The sequence below is a fragment of the Labrus bergylta genome, chromosome 13, assembly GCF_963930695.1.
Source record: "Labrus bergylta chromosome 13, fLabBer1.1, whole genome shotgun sequence".
Classification (NCBI taxonomy): Eukaryota; Metazoa; Chordata; class Actinopteri; order Labriformes; family Labridae; genus Labrus; species Labrus bergylta.
In genome coordinates, this window is record NC_089207.1 from 5,178,317 (window position 1) to 5,198,867 (window position 20,551).

A 20,551-nucleotide genomic window follows, 5' to 3' on the forward strand; every position below is an offset into this window, starting at 1 on the left:
CTAATATCAATACATACCTTCATCTATAAGACGTTTATGTTTCTTTCTATTGAAAATAACGGATTGTGTGTAATTTGATGTCTGAAGACCTCATTTATGAATTTCTCTAATTATATTTCAGTATTTGTTTTGAAATACCGTTCACCTTATTTAATTTAAGGAGCATATAATATCCATCCAAAGTTCTTCAACTGAATTGAATCAAAATTGTCCTGGGGGGAAAATTCTGATTTTGGAAAAATGACTCATCTCTGTCAAAGTTTTGAATAAAATCGTCATCAAACCTGTGACGTAGGATCCTTACATGGAAACATTTGATGATTATTTTATTAATTATTATTCAAAGCCTAATTTATAACATGATTCAATATATGTACACAATAAAACAAATAATAAACACAAACATTGCTTAAAACAATATCATGCCAGATAATCAATGTTATATCTTTTGTGAGCGATTTTAAGCCGTCATGTTAAATACAAGAATGTTTTTACTTAGAGAATGTCTAATGTGCAACATGTCATGACTGAACCTATGCTGCACTCTGAACGGCATGTTCTACTTTTATGTTTGCTCTGATTTCTTTATGCAAATGAGATTTAACAGATTCACTTAAGACAAAGACTTAAATCATGTTAGATTCAAATCGATGCCCAGACTGAAGACGGTGGAAAGATGTCTTCTTCACACTCTAAGCAGACTAGAGAGGCCTCGGTGAAACACACTGTTAACATATGTATCTTTGCCCTTGATGCTGGTTCCATTTAGAAAAGGACATCTTAATATGCTTAGGTTTCCATTTAAGGAAATACCCTCATATGTGTGTGGAAGCACACGTGTGTATGTGTGAGAGTCTGAATGCGTGCATGCTTGCGTTCATCCCCCCAGGGTGGGGGTAAGGGGGGTGGGTTTTACTCTGGAGCCCTTCCAGTTGCTGATGCATTACAGGCAGATTGGCCCCCAAATCGGATTATTTGCTGTGGACTGACACCACACTGAGATGACATCTCCTTTAAAGTGGAGAGGGCCTCCACTCACACTCTGGCCACTACTTAAGCAGCAGCTTCAATATAATTCATTTATGTCCTGGATATGGCTTCAACCTTTTGAATAACGCAAGAGTACTGCATTTACCATTAGAGAAATGAATGTCACCTACATCCAGCCGGGGTGCATCCTGTACTTTACTGATAAAACAATATTTCCTAATGCTGTTCAGGCGTGCCTTACTGTACAGGCATGTGTTCAGATTTCAGAGAGCTGCTTCTCCGTCTTCTAAGTGCTGCAGGTGGAGACGTATTGTAATATTTATGTTCCTTTGATGAACAATTAGCACGTCAGCTTCTAGAGTGGATCATCTAATCTGGTGCCACTTCAAGCTGCTCTAAAATAGATCCAGTATGCAGCAGGTAATTTAGTGTCACTTCTTTGTGTCTGTGCCCCTCCTCCTCCAGTCCACTGCTTGTCATAAGGTTAGCGCGCTGTGTAATTGATACTAAATTTGTCATGATGTGGATAGCACAGTTCAAGTGGCGCATTGTACCTAAGAGTCGCGTTGTTCCCAACCCCAGTTAGTCATTGCTGTGCTGCCACCAGTCCATGCATAAAATTAGGCAACCATGCTCATTGACATGGAGCGTCCCTTCCCTACTTATCCCGCTCGTCTGATAAATAAAGTGTGTTTTCATTGTTACCCGTGGTGCAGGCCCTAACAGAGACACAACAGAAACACAACAGATAAGCTTCTTTTTTTTCCCCTTTTTTTATATAATCCCAGCCAGAGAAAGTCGTAAAAAGTCAGTCTTTTGTGTACTGATGTGAAGTTAATCTGATTTTAATTTAATTATACGAGTTAGTTGCGGAGGGCACAGGCATTGGGGTGTTTGTTGTAAGAATGTTCTGACATTGGCGCAGGTATGGGGCAGCTAGCATGTTAATTAATGATGAAGATCCTGACAATATGCAGAGGCATGACAGCGTTAAGCCAGTCGGCTGCTGCTTCCTTTGCATATTAATAGATCCTTCATTATTATTTAATATGACAGCTGCTCCAAGGGCTACCATCAGACCTTGTCTCTGTTATTTGCTGTTTTGTGCTCCCCATGTGACAGTGCCATGCTATTCTCTATTTGTTAAAATGTTCCCTTTTCTCTTCTCTGGCTGGTGTGGCTCTCTACATGCGGCCGTGATGTGCTGTTTGTTTTTCTGCCGGGGAGGATTGTGACTTGCCCGTGCGCCGTCTATAAGAGAAAAGTGTCTGAATCTAAAGGTGACTTTGAAAGAATATAAGAGGCAGGATTGTTTTGTTTGCATAGTAATGAATGCAGATTAGCACTGAGTGGGATTGGTCTTGTTGACGTTTAGACTTCTAGTGGCTTAATAGACTTGTTGCTGGGCGCCAACAGCACCTCCCTGGCTTCCTTATTACATGCACTGTATGGAGGTGTGTGTTATGTGGCTATGACAATTGATCTGGTGGAATGAAACAATTATCAGAACAAAGATTTCGATCTATGGAGAGTGTCACTTAGTCAAAGACGGGGCTGGAGGATGGAGCGGAATGATAAATGAAAAATGAAGAAGTGATTATTCCATCTCTTCTGTCATGCCACAAATCTATTTCTTAGCCTGTATTTACTCAATATAATATTATTTACGACTTAAATATCTTTGATCCGTTTCCTTTTTTTCTTTTCCTTTTCTGTCATCTTTTAAAATATAGCCCCATTTACTTTAGCAAAAGAAACGTCGAGGACACACGGCCTGCAGTGCAATAAACCACAGCCAAAGTTAGAGAGCATCAGAAGGCTCCACTGCGGCACTCCTTTGAGCGGCACCTGATTTGTGGGGGGAATTTATCACACAAACAGCCCAGAGGTGATTTCAATATTTACTCGGCAGTCTGTTCTGCATACGTCTCATTTGGAAAACAGTTGACTCTTGCCCATTATACACAAATGAAGGCTGACCTTCAGACTGGGCAGAGGCCACATTCATTATGTGGAGAAGTATCACCTTCTTATGAGGCAATGGCTCTCTCTTTTTTTTTTTTTTTTTCTTCCTCTCCCCCCGCTCTGCCTATGCATATTGAACAGCAAGCCGCGGCCCATTGCAAACGAGAGGGGCCCTCGCTGACATGATGTATACTGTACGTCAATATGGTACTGATGTATTTTAAGATGCAAACAAGGCTTTAAATTATATGCACCTCCATGTCAGTGGCTCAGAGTGACTCTCGCCATCTGCCTATCAGCTGGGGGGATGAGAGGAGAAGGTGCCCACACCGGTATGTTCCTGTGTGCGTTTGTCAGCGTGTGCTTGTACCTGTGTGTGTGCACACGCTCGCATGTATCTATTAGAGCCACATGTTCGATTTCTAGCTCTCCTTGTACTTGTGTCTTCCCCTCAGATGCATGGCTAATAGCTGCTCTTGAGTCCCATCACGGAGACGTGACAGCTTAGTGATGATAAACGCAGACATCGCCTTGTTCTGCGTCAAACGTAAGGCAAACCTGCGTACCCAGTGTAAGCAGCCTCTTTAACGAGCAGGTGATAGACTGTATTGTGGTTATGAGTGATTCCAATAATAGTCGCATATCTTTTTTCTTTTTTTTCCCCCTGCCATGCATATTTGATTGTGTTGCCGGGGTTGGAGAGAGGACTCGTAGGACTCTCCTGAGACACGCCGCGGCCTAGAGGAGCTTTAGCGCTATCTGTCCCTGCTGTTTGAGACCGGCCTCATGAATAAAGATGTCAGTCACGTTCAATACACCAGAACCCTGCAAATACCACAATGACAAACCAATGCTTTATGATCTCTGCAGTGTGCTCGGCATATGTATGTCCATAATCTCACTAAATCAAGTCATACATTATCAAGTGATATCAAGAGGTGGGAGACCGAGTGAAACGCTGCTTTTACAGTTTATATTTAGGGGGAATAGTGAATGACATTTTTTAGAACTTGAACAATCTTTTGAAGAAGAACAGTCCCCTGAGGAGGATCCATATTCTAAAAGATATTTGGCAGATTGTCAGAAATGTTCAAGTCATTTGCAAACTAAAGAGTGTATATGGTAATTATAGCTAACTTTGAAGCTGCCTTGAAACAGCACAATCTTATTACAGAGTTCAAGAGCGAGACTGACAGGTTCTATAATTCACTTCTGATTTTTACGTAGTTACTTCTCTGTAATTTACAAACTCTTTTTCAAGTTTCTTTTTGCTGTCAAAAAGTCTTTGAAGGTCTAAAAAAAAAATGTCATATTGTGATATAATCAAACCACCCCTTTCCTCAATAGGGTCTTTTTTTTTTCTTCTATCTAGCCTGATTCATTTCCTGAGAATGTTGTAGTTTTTTAAGTGAACGTAAAAGAAAATGTACTGAATTAAATACATTCTAATGCGGTCTTTGTTCCACTTTAACACATGACCCTGCAAGTATCGAATCCACTCAAACTCCTATACAAGTGTTAAAGAATCACAAAAACATGTTATGTACAGATTTTTTCTATCCACTTGATGACTGGCCTTGATTCTCAGAAGAGCCCCGACACACTACAGGTTATAGCTGTGAAGGAATTAGAATACCAATTCCAGGCATTATTCAGGACAATTAGATCTGTTGAATACATTAACATGTGTCATTTGAATACACTCTATATGAAGATCTTTAAAGATAGTTCTCTGTCTGTATTTGTTCACATATTGAACTCTTTCTTCGACCTTTTTCTCCCCCTGAAACTCTTCTGTATCACTACAAGTCTTTTATACATGCACTCACTTTGTGTATTCTAAGTTGTACACACAAAATGCTTGCATCATGCACTATTATGTTGACTGCATCTGTTCCCATCAAGGTACAAATACATCAATATAGAGGCGAGGAATATGGGAGTCAGTGAAACATTCATAAAAATCATATGCTGCCACACACACAGGGATCCATCCCATCAGCATGATAACCTGCTGTGCAGATATCCCCTGTCAGAAGATGAAAAACCAAGCTGTGATCTCACAGGCGCTTATTCCCCATAGTGTATAAAATTATTCATTGTTTTATTATTTCAGAAGTCCTTTCCCTTTGTTTTTTTCCCCTTGCTAGGTCAGGTTTGTGAAAGGTTTTTGCAGGTGCAGTGGCTCAGCCCCAGCAGACATGTAGCGGCTCTGTAAGCAGCTCTGTCTCCTCTGCCTTCTCTCTCCAGGCCTGACAGCGGCGGCGGCAGCAGCTGCCAACGCAGCCATCGCAGAGGCCATGAAGGTCAAGAAGATCAAGCTGGAGGCGATGAGCGGCTACCACAGCAACGCCAACCACCATGGGGGCGACGGAGAGAATGGAGACCTTAGCTCCACTGTCGGTGAGGATGCTTCATACAAACACACACACTGTGTCACAACCTTAAACATATTCACACTTTCATGAATAGAAGACAAACACTTCCTGTTAACTAGTTTTTCTGCCTGCAGAGACAAATACATACATACAGCTATAGACTTGCAGGCTATAGTTACTATTTTGAAACGCACTTAAATTCAGATCTCTTTCAAGACGCAAACAATCGTCTGCATTTTTATCAAATTAAGTCCTACAAATTGATGTGAATAATTAATGACTGATGGAAAGCATGTTTTATTAAGTCAAACTGTTTTATTTTGATCTTTCAGGAAACTTTTTGTTAGTTTTTAGGCCTTTATGTTAGACATTGCCAACAAATCAATGGACAATTATGGGTGAATGATGAAACTAATACCTTCATTTTTTCCAGAAATCTTGCTAATCTTTACTGAACCAACTTTGGCTTTAGTTCATGAAAATAGAGTTTAAAATAACAGCTTCTTAAAAGGATAGTGAAAACCAGTTTTGGTGGAAATGGGTGTGGTGGTCAACATGTTATTTACAATTAAAAGTTTCCTAGTGTTGTTTTGGCTACTGTTTGGAAATTAATCAATTTCTCAACTCAGGATTAATTTGGATTCAGGAAGAATGTAGAAAGCAGAAAGCAGACAGACTAAACTTTAATGACCACACAGAAAGAAAAGAAAGCAAACAGACAGAATTATTCGCTTTGTTGTCCAGATCACTCTTGTTTCTCTTTGGTTGAGGATTGTAATTTCTGTCAACATCAAATGGAAGTTCAAATACTGTAACTGTTGATGGCACATTTTTATTCCATTTTATTATGGTGATATGAGCCTCACCTCATATTACCATTCTGATTGATCTTGTAAAAAAATGATATGGTTTTCATTTTGCCTGGATCTGTGTGAAGGCAACAGTTAAGTTCAAAGCTGAGAAAATTATTGTGTTCAATAATCATGAAACTTATTTTGACCAAAATGAATGAGCAGCCCTAGAATTATGAGATACGATATACATGAGCGTGAACACTTTTATTGGGATATTTGTCTTTGAATAATTACCTTTTAGTGTACGGTCATGCTAGTTCTCAAAATTTTCACCAACATTCTCGGACAGCTTGTCTACCTACTCAGGGTCAATAAATGCTAATCAGCTATTGGCTAACTTTGGTGGGATAAGATTTAATTGTGTGCTGCCCCTTTAAAAAAAAAAACAATAACACAAGTTAACCCATTCCCTGACTTTTTACAAATTATTATAAAATAGTAGTTTTTGACACACTGCTGAACTATTGGCCAAATGAATTTACACAGAAAAACATGGCTTTAAAAAACTTTATTTTTGCCAAAGCAAATATGAACGCTCTTATATATACAGCTCGATGTGAACCAAAGACTTTCACGTCTGTCTCCATTACACAGATGTTGTCTTTCTTTTTTTTTTGTTTAGTTTTTATTAAGTTCAATTTCCCCTTCGGTGAGGTAAGTCTTGTTTCCTCTCAAGTGTTACAATTCTGTGTTGAAAGATAAAAACACATTCATAAGAGCTAAGTGAAACAGTGAACACAGTTTCCCAAAGCTATCAGCTTCTAACAAGGTCTAATTGAATTGCTGTGAGAGCATTGGTTTTTCACTATGTGCCATTTCAATTAATTATTAGCCCTAAAATGCGGGAGGATTTTCGCAATATCACACAGAACCACTTAGTGTATTAAAGAGAAAGATAATGTATGTTAGTGCCGGCTCCAAATTATAAACCAAATGTAATCCCTGTAGCTTTGGTTGCTAAATGGAGGTTTTGATTCACTCCCTGTAATAAATGGCTCGACTCCTGAATACATTTCATCAGTAATACTTGACAACATGGAGCTTATGGTGCGCGAGATGAAAACAGGATGTGTTTCTAAGCAGATTTAACAATGCAAAATGCATAAAGTGTGAGGTCATCACTCCCAGAGAATGGAGTATGTAAAAATAAAAAGAAGAATACCAGACGACGAGGTCACGGAAATAAAGATAAATGTGAGCACCAACAGCAAGGCTACGGCAATGGAGCTAATAAGAAACTGTTTTATCTTTTTACAATTTAAATTGTAACCTTGAGCCCACAGCCAGCCACACAGGCTCCCGCTGGAATCATAATTCTGGCAGGGGGGAGCAGCTCTAGGTGCGGGTGCACGGGCCACAGCATTAGCTCTCTGAGTGAAATATATGGCAGTGACGCCTCTCGGCCCCATCCACAATCAATTGGATTCTTTTCCTTTAATATTTACTCGCAGCGATGAGATGCTCGTCTGCATGGTGATGAACAGTCTGCCACTGGCGTTTGAAGGTGACCTGTCAGTGAGTATGGACAAATCTCTCGCTCGCAGAAATGTAGAAAATAAATCATTAGGGGCAGGCAGTCAGACAGGGGCCTCTCTCTCTCTCTCCCTCACTCTGCTCGGATTTAAATCAGCTCAGATTTATGATTTGAATTAATGCTTCGTTTGGTCAAAGAAATGGTCGCAGAGACAAATGATGTTTGGTACTGAAACCATCCTAATATTGATTACCGGGTGTCGCAGCAATCTCTTGTTTATATCAAGCACTCTCCTGTGACAGGGTGGCCAGCAGGAGTCATCCTGATAATACGCACGAGAAATATGGCCTGCTCGGCGCGGCGGGGCCATGAAACACAGCTAAACAGCACGCTCTCTTATTCATCCAGCCCCAGGCTTCCACTCGCATGTTTATTTTTAATAAAAGCATTTTGTAATTTCACGAAAATATGAAGCGACTTACAAGGAAGCGTGAATTGTTTAACATTCCAAAAGTGTCTCGCTCTGGCCGGTTTCCACAAACTATTTTGGACTGTGAATGCCTAATATGTCCAGCTCTCAATAGCAATCCAAACTTACAAATCACTTGACTGATTTAGCACTGAGTGGGCAGAAGGGGAACTGTATTTGGCTGTAGCTTTGTTAGGACTGGACTTGTTCACAGGGAATGACTTCATGCTGTTTTTGAGACACTCAGACCACAGCTGCTCAGAGGAAATGGACTCAAAGTTTTATGATCTTCCAGCTTTAACTAAGACTCAACAAACGGAAGTGTTTGCTTGCATGAATTACGTTACCAAACCGTGATAGGAATTGATATGATAATGAGGCAGCCTCTGATAATACCACTAAGGGGATAGATCCATTTAATGAGAAGGAGCTACTACATAAGGCCATTGAAACAAATCCTCCTCGGGGCTAACATACAGGTGCCTCATCTCAGTGTTTGTGTGAAGCAGATCTTTGTGGAGCGCTTAAAGCAGAGCACAGAGGAGGCAGCCAGTGAAGGACACTCTGTTCTGTTTGTAGAGTTGGATTGCCCGTCGCTGTCTTTGTGTTGATGTAAATTGAACAGGCTAATATTTCTCCCTCTCATTAAATATTCATTGCAATTAGACCTTCCTGTTTGCATCAATGTTATTAATTAAAAGGAGGAAAAAAACAGCTGGTTCGACTCTCCAAAATATCCAAACATCCTGAGTGAGAGGAGAAACAGATATGTGTTGAGTGAATGAGAGACTGATAAAAATGAAAAAGGGATGCAGAATAAGAGTTGGGTCTATCTTTGGCTCGCAGTCTTTAGTCGGTCAGAGGGAGCCCTCTCAAAGCACAATGTGGATTGTTCCTGCGCCTCTCAGGAAATGCCACAATTACAGATCACAGACCAAGCAAAACACGTGTGGCGCTGGGCCTTGAGGGGGATAAACAACCCGCCGTTCCCTCCCAGTGCATTGACCCCAGCCACAACCTTCATTACTGGGAGAGAAAATATTGTCAGCTGCCCGCTAACAAACACCTGCCAATTTCAAAAGAAGGAATTGCCTTCTTTTTTTTTTTTTCAGCCATGGTAGAAAACTCAAGTATTTTTTCAGACTTGAAAAAAATTGGTAAGAAAGCTTTCACTCTTATTTTTTGTCTCACTTACTTCCTTGTCTTTCACCCCTCCATCTCTCTTTGGCCACTGGGTGCTGCCCTGCCACTCATCTGACTCCTCACCACACAAATCTAATGGAGCTGAAATCCTGTTTGTAATTAGATATGGGAATTCCACTGTCATCAGCCAGATGATGCCACGACATGCCGACCAAACAACTCGCTGCTCTTAGAGGAGAAGACACAACAGTCGTTGCTTAGTGGCAGAAATTATACTACGTCCTGGTGCAATCCTAAATCTGAACAACCAGCACGAAGCTGTATAAGCAGTTACATTTGGAGGCACTGCTTCCAAACACTGAAAGCCCTTTGTCTCACATCTGTGGCTTTGGTCCAGGCTGCCTGCGCCCAACAGGGAGCAGAGACAGAGCCACATGCTAGGCGGAGGCTGGGCGGATGGTGACAGGTACCTGGAGTGCTGCCTGACTGAGAGTTGAGAGAGAAAAAGGTTCTGGGTGAGATGATGAGGAAGCATCATTCTCTCTTCCCAGGGTCATCAGGCTAATTTCTGCAAGCCCCACCCTCCTGCTTGTATGTTTGCATGCGTGCATGTGTGTTAGTGTGTGTTTGCATGTGTGCATGCTCGTGTGAGAGCAGAAAGAGGGGGCCTTGGCCCCTGAGAGCGCTCTGTGAGGAGACCACAGCTGTACACTCCCAGCAGCTAATTGGTCCTTATCTAGCTGTCCCATTCATCTTCATTTTTTACCAATTACTGAGCATTATCTGTGTTCTCAGTTGGGTATGGGACTTAATCCTTTTTGGTTAAGCTGGTGCTACAGCTTGCAAATTTCAAATGGAGACAGGGGGTGAGGGAGGGAGGGGGTGGGGGAGAGGGGGCTGAGGAGGGAAAGGTGGAGGGGGGAGAGGAGGGGATGGGGAGCAAAAGTCAAAGAAAAAACAAACTGAAACTTCCCATCATTTCTCAGTGGCAGGAAGCAATCGATAAACAATGACATCACACGGAGGAGGGGTGAAAAAATGGAAGGGATCAATTATTGGCGTTATAATTCAAGTCCTTGTTTGCAAACGTTGCAGCCTCATTGATTAGGCTGTTCTTGTTGCACTCACCCATTATTGACTTGTTAAAACCATATTTTCTCATCATCAGTGGTTTTACGTTTGCGGCCACACAGATACCGCTTTATGGGGTGCCGCCATTAATTATTCAAGATGTATTCATTTTAAAGCACAGCGCGTCCAAATCATCCTGTTTACTCTACAAACAATACAAGTATAGAACATTGCTCATCCAGAAGGTACATCAAGACGCTGCAATCTGGGGCAGTTAGCCTTAATTTTCCAAGATCAATGCATAACTAGGCTCCTCTCGATATGGGGTCTGTGCTTGGCCATGCTGCAGAGCCGAGTGGAGTCAGCCTGGAGACCATGCACTAATTACTGGAGTGTTTACTGCTCTGCTGGATAGCATTTGTAACATTTTGGATCATATCAGCGAGTCAATGTGCTCTGCGCTGCACAGATAAATAAGACATTAAGATGACAGTGTGTGTGAATGAAATTAGAGTGGAAAATTGATAGTCATCAATTATAGAATAAACACAAGTCTAAAATGGGTGAAATTAACAGCCACACACGTATGTATGGTTACAGAACACAGAGGCATGCGTGTCAGCAGACGCAGACAGTCATGCACACAAAAGCAGCACACATACAGAGACTCTGCTCCTGCACTTTGATAGGGATCTGTTTGGTCACACTCTCTGCGCCAGCTGTCAGCCCAGCTCCACTGCTGCGATTTAATTAGTCTGTTTATGTCCTTTCTAATAATAAAGCTCTCTGGGTGGAAGGACACATCCAACCAGCTAGCTGCACGCTCCAAACCTGCTAGCTGCAACTAGCGCTGGTGGCCCAGTGAAAAACTAAATGTGGGCCATGATGGAGGATGGTGGCTACTTCCTGCTCCTGTAGACGGAACGACGGCCCTCAGGCTCAGATCTAGTATCACCCCCTACTCAATCCTAACCTTAACCATTAGGGGATAAAGCACATACTGACCTGATATGAGTGTCTAGGGGCAACTTCATCCATCTTCCTCTCTGGCTCTCTTGTGGGAGCCTTTGTCAGCCGAAGCTCTTGAGAGAGACTAGATTGTAGCCATAGGCTGAATGGAATTCATTTCAGGAACATATCATAACACCTCTTTTGCTGCTACGGATTATTGTCATGTCTGATTTATGCAATACAATGCAGTTAGTGTTGTTTTTCTTTATTCTGATTAAAGGGCATTGCAAAATAGGGTCCAGTTAAGGTGCAATACTGGGAGAATAAATGTGGAGTAACAGAGTGAGACACACAGATAGACAGAGAGTGGCAGAGCAGACAGACAGCCTTCCAGCCTGAGTAAAGAGCTTGATGGGTCCCTGTCTCTCTCTTGGGCTTTGGCCCTCACCATCTCTCTATTAGTCTGCCAGGCTCATGGGAGCCAGGTGACAGATAAGTGAAGAACGACACACACATTTTAATAGACATTTCAAAAGATAAACCTGATAATCATTTCTCTTTTTAATGAAGTCTAATGTCCTCGTTCTAATTCCGCTTGCATCGCCTGTTAAGCATCGGCGCTGAGACTTTGAATATGCATGATTTGTAAGTTGTGAGGCACACAGATGAAGCTACAAAATACACAAATGCAGACAACTGCAGAAATAGATTACAATAACAGTGGGGAATTGATTAAACATTATTTCCGTAATGATCCATATCAAGTTCTATCATCTTTTGAGTGGCAGCGGAGTTAAAGAGAGGAATTGACACACGGAGAGATGACACGTAGGGACAAATCTTGTGTCATGGAAATATTTGTTTGACTGTCTCTTGCGGTTAGTTCACGATAGCAGGAGCAGAGCTATAAAAAAACAACTGACCAGTCGAGTTGTCATCCCTCATCAACATTAGGCCTCATTCTTCATTAATTGGATGGATTAATTTGGAGTGCTTTGATGCGAGGGTGATGCATGCGTTGGGCTGTCCCCTCCTCACTATTCTCTGTCAGGTTGAATTTAGCCAGGGAAGGGGCTGACCTTTGAAAGTGAAGAGATCAACACAATTTGAAAAGACAATGTCACTTGGTGTAAATGTGATACGTGTAATAAATGACATTCAACCTTTCAGTGATGATGAGCTTTCACAGGTTGGAGTAATGCAAAAATATGCACGTCGTGTAATTGCATAGAATGTGGAACCGTTTTCACAAAGACGGACGGCTAAGACGGTGCAGCAATAGAGCCCGAACATCATGTGCTCTCATTTTCCTGTGATTATTTCCAAGAGGGAAACATTAGCGCAGAGCAGTTACACCACTGCAACACAATAACAGTGATGACAACAAAATGACAATCTCTTTTTTCCGTGATTAGGCTGTAAAAACCTCGCCAGCGCGCCGCAATCAGCGCGAGGAATCAGAGATAGAAATAGTTCTCTTTCACGAAATCACTCCAGCGGTCGCCTGAAAGAGAAAGGTGTTTCTTCTCAATTATGATATGGGAACCCTCATCCAAATAGAGCTATCAACCTACACTGAGCCCAGACATCTTCACCATCGCACTGCCTCTCCTCTGGGATCCAAGATAAAAAAAAAAAAAGAGGAGAGAGCAAGCAAGTTCAAACAATGTTGAGGAATTTCACAATCTTTGCATGTCCTTCACAGTGGGAACAAACACAAGAAGGTGCCTTTTGACAAATTGAATTTAGAATCCCTAAAAATAAAGCCCATTCCAACAAAATAATGAATTAACCTGCTGGATTCTGGTAGAGAGGCATAATAAGAAAAACTGTCATACATAATCTCTTGTTGGACTTTTGGATTAGATAACAGGACTGTAGAAAACTGGCTGTTGTTGGGGATGTTCAATTGCATTTTGTTCCTTTGTATACCAATTCAGAGTCTTTGAGTTGTGGTTGATAATGAATATTATTAGGTGTTCACATTTCGCAACTATTTCGAAATGGACTAAAAGCAAAATTGTCAATATTGAATACATTCATTATAATAGCGTCAGGTAGGTAAACCATGTCAAATCAGTTTGCCAAGTGTGGCTAACGTTAGCAGTGCTAGCACCACCAGCCTTCAGTCCTCCTTGCAGGTTAACGTCCAAATGCCTGTGCTAAATGTGGTCATGCATTGTTATACAGTCTTTATGCCATTTGAACCTGACACAGCTTCAAACAACTTTATCTCCATTTTCTAGATCCACATACCGGCTTACCGCGCTGCTCCTATGAGATGCTATCCGTTCCCTATGCTTGTTTACAACGGGACAGAAGAGAGAGGAGAGAAGGCCCATTTGCCGGAACTACAGCCGGTCTGTGGCTACAACCCCAGCAAGTGGCAGGTGGCTGTATTAATGTTTCAGCGCAACACTTGACTGGCATTGAGGGCCAACACATACAAATATTAATAATTTGTTTAACCGAGCAGTAATTCCGATGCCGACTCGCAAGGGCGACGATGTTTAATCGGCTAGTCGCGCACATCCTTAATAAGTACGCCTCTCATACAGTGCTAGTCGATCGGAAAAAAATATGCAGACATTGTAATATTGGTGGAAAACCAAAGATTGCTAACATTTTGCTAGCTTTGACTAAAACTATACCATCTGCAAGCGCCGCATTTGTGTTGGATCATTTCATCCACATGCAAAGTTGCCAATTTGATTCTGAATCTTTGGCAGCATCCGAGGCTATTTTCAATACTGGTATCCTTATTGGAATAACTCCAGCTTCAAGTTCTGCAGATTTATCCCAAGTTTAGAATTGCAAACTTCAGATTTGATGCATAAAACAGTAGAACTGACTTACAAACACATTCTAAAAATGTATCAATTCATTTCTTGTGGACAGTTATTGTAATAATCTTGAACCAATTTGGCTCAATATGCTTTTTTTTCCCACTGACAATTGTCCTTTTCTGTCCGTTTTAATGTGAATTCTTCTGTATTTCAATATCATTGCTAATAGAGAAACCTAATTAGTTCAGGCTGAAACAAAGTTTTGAATGAATGAATAAAAGAATATTGTTAATTCTTTTTAGTTTATCTGTACACTTCGATGTGATTCAGCCCAAGTAATGAGATTTTTTTTTGAACTGCACTGGTGTAAAATTCACGTATTACAGTCAGTTCACCTTGAACTCATTAGCAAAGCTGTAAACTCTACACTGCATTACTGATTTTCCCTCAAGAGGTGATTGTAATGGAGGAAGTGAGCGCCCAGGAGGTAGTGATGCTAATTTTGTAATTAAAACAGATGATCTGATGACCACATGCAAACTGATCCCCCTCCACCCCTCCCCTCTTCCTCCAAAGTGATATGACGGCAGAGTGGGCCGTGATTGATAACGCTCGTCAATATATTTCATTTCAGGAGCCTTAGTCAAATGACAACTGGTTGTCATTGACTGAAAGCAATCTTTTTAAAAGGGGAGCCTTTGCTAAGTATCAGATGAAAATGATTCCTCTGTCTGCTTGGGTGTCACTGTCTGTACGAGCTTTATTGATTGGGCTTGAATATATTGCACCCGCAGTAGTAACAGCTGCTGGTAATATCTCTCCTCTCCTTCTGCTCTCCTCTTGTGCTCGCAGCACTTTCCCGTGCCACGGCTCGTTGTCAGCGATCAGATGTTGGGGCTCTCACTCTGATGTTGAGTATTTATCAGGAGTGATGTGTGACAAATGTAAAGTGAGCCTGGTTCCGACCCAAATTAGAAAAGCAGAAAAACAGCGTTTGCTAATGCATCCTGAAGGCCCTGGCTGTCCCGGCCACCCCCCTAGTCCATGTGCATGATTGTGTTAACTAAACCCACCATTGTCTCCCTCTACTCTACACACTCAGTGTTATCGAGCACAAGGATGTTGGCATTGGTTGCTAAAGGTCATTTACTGTAATGAGATTTGCCACATGCAAGCATATGGCTTGATTATTGCCCTGTTCGTTAACATTTTCAGCAAAGAGACAAATAGACAGCTAAAACAGGGGCGAGCCGCGAGCGAGGGTGGGGCCACGGCGAGAAAACGTGTTTAGCATTTTCTCCTCAAAGATAGCAAGAACTTTTTTTTTTTTCCACAACAGATCTGCCACAGGGATGATTGATCTTTCAATTTTCAGAAGGAATGCGTGCCATTAGAGCTGAGGATTTAAATTATCCTATAAAAAAAAAAGTTGCCTGCTTTAGATTTTCATACACTTAAAGGACAAACACCTCTGTCTGTCTCCTCGATAATTTCTACCACATGTTACACTCCGGTGGTTTGGGTAGGAAAGCAATTACGTTACCTCATCAAATCAGAAATGTTTTGTCTCATATATTACGTTAAATTAGGCATCTTGACTGGAAATCTTTGCCAACCTGAATCTTTGGAAGATGTATCTTTTTATCCCGGCATGCTCGACATATTTTGTTTGTTGATTTTTGTTACCTTGAAATGGGTCCAATCATCATAGCTCTTGGATTGTAAAGGATATTGTTTGCATGTGTTTTTTTTTTTTTATCTCATAGGCCCCATGTGTGTTATTACTTATACACAATTATCCACACTGCATCTTTGTCTGAGTGTGTACGTTTTCATGTTTACATCTCCTCTTTACTGGGATCATTTTATGTCCTTTTTCTTGTGTGTGTGTGCGTGTTTGTGCTTATACATGAGTGTACAGCAGGTATTTAACAAAGGCAAGATGTTTGCTTTATTATCAACATTAACTGCGTAAACACAAAAGGCTTCAAAGTTTCATTCAATGACACTGAGGGGCCGTGGGTGGCTACATCAAAGCTCAATACCTTCCTCTCTCCCCCCATTTTAATGAGAAACAGGACTCACCAGCCTTGACTGAACCTGCCATCTGTGTGTGTGTCTGTTTTGTCTTGTTTGTGTGTGTGTGTGTGTGTGTGTGTGTGTGTGTGTGTGTGTAAGCAGGAGCAGTTGTGTTTTAGTGCATATGTTCGCATGTGCTTGTGTTTTTTGTAAAGTGGCACCAAGATGCCAGGCAGTATATTTATGGAGGCTGTGTCTTATGTTTGATCTAATGGCTATAGGGCTCTCTCCATCTCGGATTCTGGAGGAGATTAAGAGTTGTAGTAAAGATGAATAGCTGATTAGCGCTATGGAGAGACCTCTAAATGTCTCGCTGCATGACAGACACTTTGTCATGAGCCATTCATTTCCTTTTGGGACCAGTGTGCAAATCCTTGATACGACCACAACAAAGACCCTCCATGTGTGTGCACCGCCGCCTCACCTTTGTTGGAGAAATACATACACGACATGGGGGCATTTTACAAGCGCAATTAGGAGGAAAACTGAGATTGTTTTTGCGGCGGCGGGCTGCATATGCATTGTGCATGGGAGTCAGTTCATTTAGCTGCCTGACTGGAATGGTCCTGTTCAGTTTGACAGATCAGAAGAGGAAAAAAAATATCTCAACACCATGAAAACTAAAGGCTTAGCGCCCGAGCAAATCAGCCCTTTGTCTTGTTCAATTCAAATCAAAGGATAACCAGGAATGTTTGTTTGACAACAGCATTTACAATGCATTGTTCTGAAGCCCAGAGCCTCCCAAACAAAGACAGATAGGCTTTAAACAAGTCATTTAATTAGCACCGGATCCCCAGCTTTGGCTGCGCCAACCAATTATACATTCCTGAGGCATGTGCAGGTCCTATTTCACGGGAGCGAGAGGCAGATCCTCTCCAGCCCTGTCTCTTACAGTACATCTCTCCCCTTCCATTTAAGAGAAGGTAAATAGCCCAGACAGACAGCTTCATTAGCCAGCGTCTGAAGAGCGTAGGGCCGATTGTCGCTTAAATAGTGCGCTTTTACTGCAGGCCCAGCCGGCGACCTCCGATCAATTACAGCTGACATTATTGTTTGTCGGGAGCTTTTTCTCCTGGACAGAGGGAGTAAAAAACGAGATCAGGCCTGAGCTTTGGCTAGAAATGTAATCTTCCCCCTCTCTTTGGTTCTTTCCCTCCACAAACAATAAATCATTCAGTTGAAGAGATAATAAAGTGCCAAGTAGGAGCTGGTTTAATTTTTGTCAGGGGAAATCTGTCCACAACAGAGTTAAGGGTAAAAGCACAGGCAGCTAGCTCTATAGCATTCTCAATGACAAAAGCTTAGCTCCTTTATTCTTATGTTCCTCTGTTGGGTTAAACGTCCAGAAAAGGCTGAAGTCGTGTTAAGATGAAGATTAACTGCTGCACAAATCACTGCAGGTTATCATTTCTGTCATCAAAATAAATTACTGCTCTCTTTTTAATCATTTTAAAACATTCAATCTTTTTTTTTCGGCGTGATTCTTTTAAGTATCCGACCTATCGTCAGCAGTGCGCTTTTGATTCTGATGTAACAGCTTTTTAATCATGTTGTTACCGAGGGCTGTTTTAATTCGTTCAATTCATCCTCAGCGATTCAGATCTCTGCTTATCCATGCGTGAACTCCCGAGCACTGCACGACATAATAGCTGAGCTGTTTATATTGGTATTAAGTGATTTGTAGTTTTAATGATGGTAAATAGGAGTTCACCTTTGCAGGTCCCTCAGGCTTACTTCAGGTAAATTACTCCAAATGCATTGTTTATGCCCTTCAGGAGAGATAGAGAGGGAGGGGGGGGGGGGGGGAGGCTTGTGGGAATTCACCTCTCATCAGGTCTGAACTTCTGTATTGGAGATAAACACAAACTGACAAATATGTTTCTAACACTTTGCCTGCTGGAATAGCTACACAATATCCAGGTGATTAATGAGTCTGACTAATGTGTGTTGATTCTGTTGTTTTCTGAATAGAGCCAAATAAAAATCCCTGTTTGTTATTTATTATCACTGACGAGTTGACTTAAAAAGGCTGCGTGTTACAAAGCGACCTTAGAAGACGTCTTAGACCCGAGCAGGGGCGTTGTTTGCGATCAACAAACTAAAGTTGGATGAAGTTTAACAATTGTGTGAATGCAACAAAATACATGGTTCAAGGTCCCGGAAAACATAACGTGTAATGACTTTGAGGAACAATAAAAGGTTAGTCAGAAGTAATCTATATACACAAACAAATAAGTGCAACTTGGCTTTAAAGTGCATTTGTATGGCACTCATCACACTTTCCAATAAAGTTAGAATGTGGTGCACAAACTAACCACCACCAGTGCCCCTAGATTTTGTATTAATATGTGAGTTATTGTATTTTTTTTTCTTTTTTTGTAAATGTTTAAATCACCTTGAGTGCTCTGTGTATAGTTGGTTCTCTATTAATAAGTTTGCTTTGCGTTGTTTTGGCCTTTTTCAAGTTTAAAACTGTTCCAGATTGTAAGCTGCTCCTACTTGTGATTCTTTATTTATCAGAAGCAAATCTAGAAAAGCAGAAGAAGTTACACATGAATAAAAAACACTTAACTCTTTGGCAAAAATAAATAAAAAAATCCAGATTCCTTAACTAAACCAATATCCTCCTCACCTGGCTCCTTTCATCAACAAATAAAAGGATTCGGCGGACCCTCGTTGGTTGGTGGCACATTCCCCTACAGTGGTCTGAATGGGCCTTTATCGGGGAAACACTGCTTTTGGATGGGGTGACATGAAAGGGGCTGGACAGGCGCTGAAAGCGAGACTAATACCCCTTACTGTGAACAGAGGGCCAGTGTTTCCCCACGGCATTGTCTGTCAGGTAGAGATGCATCATGGAAGTCCAAGAAAACATCAAGTACAAGATATAAAAAAGAGATGAGAGTACTTTTTCCAGTGATCCTCCAGTTTATTGACTTGGCGGGAACATGTGTCTTTATGTGTGCTGTTGTGTGTGATTGAATGGGTGTAATATATCCACCATAAAGGCAGAAGAAGTCTCTTCACCCTGGCCCTTGAGTGGCCTTGAAAGGCGGATAGGTAGCCTAAACCTCTCCATGTTGTCCTACAGTAAGTACCCCTGCAATCAGGCCCTCTGTGGTGTTTTTTAATTGAGCTTAGCCTGCTGAGTGGTAATTGATTCAGTCTGAGCTACAGCGGAGGCGCTGATACAAGGTGCTGCTTGGCTTCCGCCTTTCTTTAATCTCCCCTGCTTTATATTGTTTGGGAATACTCGCCACTGAGAAACTGCATGCCATCTTTCTTATGGAAATCAATGCTTCTTTTTAGAAGGAGAGGAATGACAGAGAGGAGTACTTCTCATGTTCTTTCATTTTCAACCAGTGTCCTTCTCTTTAGAGGCTTCGCCATGCAGATCTCCTTGCCCTTTGGCTACTGATGTTTTGTCAGGAAAAGAAGAGTGGAGTTGTTTTGTGGATCAGCTTTCTGTAGTGCGGTATCTTTTTTCTCCCCCTTTCTTTCACGCAGCTTCTTTTTTTTTTTTTTTACCTTGAACCGGGCTGCCAAGAAAAAGAGAAAAAAAAGGAGTGAAAAATCAACAGAGAGGCTCAATCAGATCCAATAGTGTCTATGAGGTTTTCTTTCAAGCATTTTGAAGAAAAAGCATCTGAGTGTTGGAGGAACGAGACCAAACTGTTCCCAGTCACTTTTGATCCTGCCAGTTCAAAGTCCCCACGGAGGAGAGGGGGCTCGGGAGGAGAGGGGGGGGGGGGACCGTGGTTGGGAGAGAGAGGGGGAGTTACAGACACCTAGCTTTGACCTTCTGTCTGCGCTCATGTCCTTTGAAAGTTGGCTTGTTTTCATTAAGCCACTCTGAAGCACAGTGCAGGGCCAGCGTTTGGCTAACTGTAAAGCCCCTATGGTATCTTTATTAGACATTCTTTACATATTCAGACTACTAATGGTTCAATTTGACCAATTAGGCGTCCATTGCCAGACAGCAATTGAATAATTTACAACATTTGTAAGATATCTCTGATGTTGTAATGGAATAATTTGTGTGCATATGAAAGAGAAAAGAAATGGAAATTCCATTATTGTGCGAGCTGAAAGTGACTTTTCTCTTCTTTGGCTCGCTCTCTTCTCTTCTCTCTCTCTCTCTCTCTCTGCTCTGGAATATAGGCTGCTATAATTAGCCCTAAAGTCATTGCCATACTGTGGTCTGATGGTACTTGTTTGTCATTAGCACATTTAACTAGTCATTTGGGTAATGGCTTTTGAGATTGTTTTTACAGAGATATTTTTTATATGTAAATATTGAGACAATTTCCATAATGTGCCCTTTTTATTCATCACAGAATAATTGATGCATCTTTATAGCTGTGTAAACTTTGGTCTTTGAATGACTGTGT

General features: G+C 41.5%; 1 protein-coding gene across 14 annotated transcripts in view; it reads left to right on the forward strand.

Annotated features, from left to right (window-relative positions):
- dachd (dachshund d) overlaps positions 1-20,551 on the forward strand; it is a 104,122-nt gene that overhangs the window by 55,951 nt on the left and 27,620 nt on the right. For 8 of the 14 annotated variants that reach the window (XM_065962204.1, XM_065962201.1, XM_065962200.1 and 5 more), the window contains exons 3-4: positions 5,206-5,358; positions 13,542-13,685. In XM_065962204.1, coding sequence (XP_065818276.1) covers positions 5,206-5,358; positions 13,542-13,685 — 297 coding nt within the window. The remainder of the gene's footprint in view (positions 1-5,205; positions 5,359-13,541; positions 13,686-20,551) is intronic. The other 6 variants (XM_065962206.1, XM_065962208.1, XM_065962210.1 and 3 more) reach the window with 1 other exon arrangement.